General features: G+C 53.9%; 2 protein-coding genes across 2 annotated transcripts; both read right to left on the reverse strand.

Moving 5' to 3' along the window:
- Positions 1 to 869: 869 nt before the first annotated feature.
- Positions 870 to 1,367, reverse strand: POSPLADRAFT_1039467 (hypothetical protein). Its single transcript, XM_024477548.1, has one exon. It carries the CDS (start codon positions 1,184 to 1,186, stop codon positions 1,010 to 1,012), a length of 177 nt encoding a protein of 58 aa, XP_024339987.1. The 5' UTR covers positions 1,187 to 1,367; the 3' UTR covers positions 870 to 1,009.
- A 1,637-nt stretch (positions 1,368 to 3,004) lies between these two features.
- On the reverse strand, positions 3,005 to 4,000 carry POSPLADRAFT_1139038 (hypothetical protein; the record flags this gene model as incomplete). The annotated part of the gene is made up of 3 exons (XM_024484985.1): positions 3,005 to 3,366; positions 3,411 to 3,733; positions 3,882 to 4,000. The coding sequence occupies 3 exons, from the start codon at positions 3,998 to 4,000 to the stop codon at positions 3,005 to 3,007; spliced, it is 804 nt and encodes a 267-aa protein (XP_024339988.1).
- Between the last annotated feature and the right edge of the window lie 770 nt (positions 4,001 to 4,770).

The following is a 4,770-nucleotide window of genomic DNA, read 5'->3' on the forward strand; positions in this document are numbered from 1 at the left end:
AGGCCCGTTGACTAAGCATTTGATTCTGCCTTATTCATTCACCACTCATCACTATTTTATAAGCAGATTCTCTCCTCCAATAGCATTTCTCTCTCATTCTGGGTTGAAACTGGGCATTTGCCGGATTGGCCTAGGCTGGGCCTAGGTGTTACTGGATTGGCCTGCACTTGACCTGGGGTTTTTCTAGGTTTGGCCCACACCTGGCCTAGTTACTGACTGGTTCGGCCTACACCTCGCCTGGATTACCACTAGATTGGCTCACAGCTGGCCTAGCTGGGTTCTGCACTGGCCTAGGACCTGATTCTGGGCTTCTGTTCCCATTAGGAAAGTCACCTGATCAATGTTGCCTAAGATGGCAATTTCCCACGCTCCGCTTTCCTTTTTATTTAGTCTGTTTCTTCTCACAATCTGCTAGACTTTGCCTTGCCTATTCAACTTAGGTGTTTTTTTCAGTGGTATGATGTTCAAGCTCTTCACCATGTTCATGTGCCAAACACTTTTGGCCCATGACATCGCAAGGGAGGAGTCCGTCCTGGTCGACAACAACCAGCTTGTAACCATCATGGCATCCAATCTGAACGACTTGTGCAATATGGCACCTAGCCAACACCCCTGGTGGTAATGTGGTGGTATACTGTTTCTCATTCTCCTTCTTCTTTCCAGACAATGGCTAATGTATTGGTTGGCGATGCTGAGGACAGCATTGAACTGCTGCCCATCTGTGGTAGTGCCAAGTGGTTCACTGGCGGAATCCGCGGGAAGGTGTCTTGCAAGCGCAGGTCGCGTGCTTCATGTTTTGAACCACGATCGTGCCTTCTCGGTCTCTTTCGCTGGACCACCTCGTCAACATCACGCCTCCCGAACAACTACGCAATGCATTCCATGGCTAAACGATGATGGTGCGCATCAAGCAGGAATCGGCGCAGCGTATCGTGCGAATATCAAGACAATAAGATAAGACACGTGCGTGAGGCGTGTAGGGTCGGCAGAAACATTGCTTGTTCGTTTTCTATCTCTCTTCACCCTGTATCCCCCGTTCTGGACGGCCTGAGCGACACGGATTGCGCGCGGAACATAGGGTCGAGTGCGTGATCGTGCCTCCTCCGCTTGTTGGGGGAGCAACGCATTCGTAAATAGAGTTGAGGCTCATCACGCGGACTCCACGAACAATAGCCTGCGATCGCATGCTGTTTAGCGATGGTACTGTTCATTCTCGGCACACCACGACTAATATGCATGTACTAGACTACTTCATGTGAAGACTACTGGGTTACAGGTATATAGGGAGAAGAAATGGGCCTGTACGAGCCAGCGAACCACGCGCTATTCACAATTCTCTTAATCTAAATATTCGAACCTTTGCTGGATACTAGGCGACACTCTCGCTTCTCCTCAAAGTCTACGAATCCTCCCAGGTACGCAATCCTCTCTTCGCGATTCACTCCTTCCAGTCTCAGCTAGCGCTGGGGCTATTCTATCTAATCTGATCCCGAACTCTCAGTACACGAGGAGGCTGTACTAATGTCGACAACACCCGGGTTCCGATCCCACGAGCACAAAACCCCCACTACGACACCGAGCGCGAATTTAGCAATTTTTAGCGAATCGTTCGGTGTTAGATCCTATATATCCCCGAAACGAGGCGAGGTTATGTGCGAAATCGACCATGGGCTGACCCCCGAAAAGGGTTCTGCGTGGAGCTCTCAAGGGATTCTCAGGGGTCCTGGTATCCCCGGCTATGCGGCTCTGCCCCCCGAAAAGGATGTGCCGCTACTCACCGCCTGCTCGCAGTGATGCGACGTAATCTAACACCGAGTCGTCTTCTCGTCTCGCTTGTGATGGCGTATTGCTGCTCGTGCTCGCGCTCGGTCCGTCGTACGGCGGCGGTCTGTTCTCGTCTCGCGGGTTCTGCAGCCGCGTCCAACCGCTGCGCCCCGCCATGCCATGAAAAGCCCCTATTAGCCAAGGTCGTCGGGAATGCGTCGTCGTCCAGTATGTGAGAGGAAAGCAGGGTCGCACAGAAAAGCAAAGCAGAGTAGAAAGCGAGACAGAGGCACGCCCGCGCGCCCGTGCCCACGTCGCACGTACATATACGGCGCAGGTGACGGGTGAGTGACACCGCCGCTCACGCCATTGCGCACGCTCCCCGCGTCATGCGACGCGTTCCTGCAGCCCTTCACGCGTGTCACGTCCCCGGATCATCGTCTTATGACGTTCTATATGTCCGCATCCTCCGTTCTCCCTCCGTTTCCTGCACAGCGTGTCCGCGCACGTGCCCCTCCTTTAGCCTTTAGCCTTGCCGTCGTGCGTCCCTCGCGTAAATCCTTGCTTCATCCCCATACAATTGCGATCGTGCGCGCTCATGTCGTGACCGTGCGTGCGTGGCAGCTTCCATTTTCCGTGGTGCGTGCGACCTGTCGAACGTTCCTTGCGCTCTGCCTGCGGGTATGCCCGGGATTTCTCTACCCTACTTAAGCCTCAGCACATACCGCATATCTGCACACCTCTCCTGAATCTCGCAAAGTCCTGCTTGTTTTATACATAACTGTTTGACGAGTCCAGCTCGCCAACTGATGTCGTCATGTTGAAATACCAAGCCCAGCGAGCTAATTGAATAGAATCCACTGCTAGACGACCTTCCACTCCTACTCTAAGTTCTGTCCGCCCGCTATAAGACGCGCCAGCTGCACCGGTACTACATCGTTGTTATTCACAAAGCTTCTGCGCCCTGGGAGGGCTTGCCATGGCCCGCTTGCAATCACACCAAGTCGACGCTCTTGCTAGTGCACCCGTACAAGACACCCCGAGGCTCGGCCCCAGCCAATAGACACGATCCACGACCGCTACAAGCGTCGCCCCTCCGTCTTCCGCCAGCTCAACTTGACTACATCTTGACTTCCTGGAGACCCTGGACAGGGGAGACGGCACTACGGATGAATCCATGATCCAAGACACGACACGACGACTATCATATTATCATGATGCTGCAGCACCCCTGCTTCTGTTAATTCATGTGCGAACGGCGAGTCTTCTTGCCCCTCTTGCGCTGCATTACGTGCCAGTCCTCCTCTGTATGCTGGCCCACAACATGCCGCCTTAATGAATGGTCGGTCGAAAAGTCCCTCAGTGGGTCGTCTCCAGGCTTCCACATCCTTCGGCAGACGTCGCAGACCAATGGCTGACGGGTCTCTCTTTCCGGGCTCTGTCCACAATGATACCTCCAGTGGCGTCGGAATGTGTCTTCACGGAACTTGCCTGCACAGCCTGGGCAGGTGACGTGTGGCACCTCAGCGGTTTCAGTCCGCGTCTTCTTGGTCTTGCGCTCCTGGGTGGATTTCGCGCTCGTCATTGCCTTGACATGATCCACTTCACTGACAGTGTCGTCGTGATCATCCCTGCCGCACACGGACCTGTTGCTCCTCTAGAACAGCCGTCGATGAAAGGGCAGCGGGCGTGAAGGAGGTTCCAGGAAGTGGCGAAGAGGACATCGCTCGTGTGGACGGCGGTTGAGTGTCCAAGCCACCCGAGGAAAAGGCGGCTGTCAGAGGTGAGCTCGCATGCCCAGTGGACTTGATGGCGCTCGATGCCAAGGCACCATGTGTCGCTGATTTGAGACGGCTCAGCGCGCCTTGCAAATGGATACATGTTTGTTTCGACGTCGACATAACCCGCGCTGATGCTGTCACCCTTGGTGCTGCCCATAGCGCCTTCCTCGTCGGTCCTCCCATCGGCACTTTGGAAAGGGGCAAAGTGAATGGGGCGACGATGTCATCCACCTTGCGGTCGTGTTCTTCCCCATTTCCCAGAACGAGGGCTGGGACAGCTGAAGATACTATATGAGCATCTCCAGCGCAGGTCATTGGGAAGCCTGAGATACGTACCGTTCCCCCGCCCCCCTCATGTGCTCTGCGAAGTGATCGCAGACTTCTGCTATCCATGCTATGTCTGGATCCATCTCTGTGCTCCCTAGCGTCGCGCTGTGACAACCCTGCGCCGCCATATGTAATAGGCCTGTTGCTTGGACTGTGCGGAACACGTCGAGGGTGAGAAGACGTGGTGAGTAGAGTGGCGCCCATTATACATTATAGCTGTTCAGTGGCTTGATGCTGATCAGAGGGCCTTTCCTAGGAGTGCTTGTGTGAGAGCAGATGCTTCTCTAGAGAAAGGGCCAACTCAAGTAGAGGTGCATCGTAAGCCGCGCCCCCTATATACCATACTGTTCGGGCGCTCAACCAGCTTCTTCCACACAATCGTGCGTTTGATTCTCTGCTTAAAATTAGAAGGCGTCGCCCTCGTAGGCTAACTCGCAGACCAGCATTGGCCAGTCAAGCGACTAAAACGCTGACAAGTGGCAGGTAGTGTTCCTGGCTATGCTATTGTCCCCGTGCGCTTGATGTTAATCAGGTCCTTTCATAAGCCAACAATGCGAGCTTGCATACACCGTCCTTGGATTATACAATGCGCAGCAGAACTGGAGGTGACTGCCATGTCTGCCCCGCCGTCACAGAACGCTGTTATGCGTTTCAAGCTCGGACTCAACATATCGCTTACCTTCGGCGGCCCATGGTATTTGTTTTGAGACGTTGGGTACAATAGGTACACCTATTGCGAGGATCTGCGGATGCTACTGTGAACGAGTTGCTGTTGTGTTGCAACGAGGAGTCGACACCGGCGGTGTGATGTCTAATGAATTCTAATCTAGTTGAATCTTGAAGTTGCTTTACGATTACATTCATCCGCGTACTTGATGGCATCAACATCCATTATGGC

This window comes from Postia placenta, assembly GCF_002117355.1.
Source record: "Postia placenta MAD-698-R-SB12 unplaced genomic scaffold POSPLAscaffold_5, whole genome shotgun sequence".
Classification (NCBI taxonomy): Eukaryota; Fungi; Basidiomycota; class Agaricomycetes; order Polyporales; family Adustoporiaceae; genus Rhodonia; species Rhodonia placenta.

Bases quoted from the DNA above. Each gene is read 5' to 3' on its own strand.
- POSPLADRAFT_1039467 (XM_024477548.1), bottom strand. From the start codon at position 1,186: ATGCGATCGCAGGCTATTGTTCGTGGAGTCCGCGTGATGAGCCTCAAC.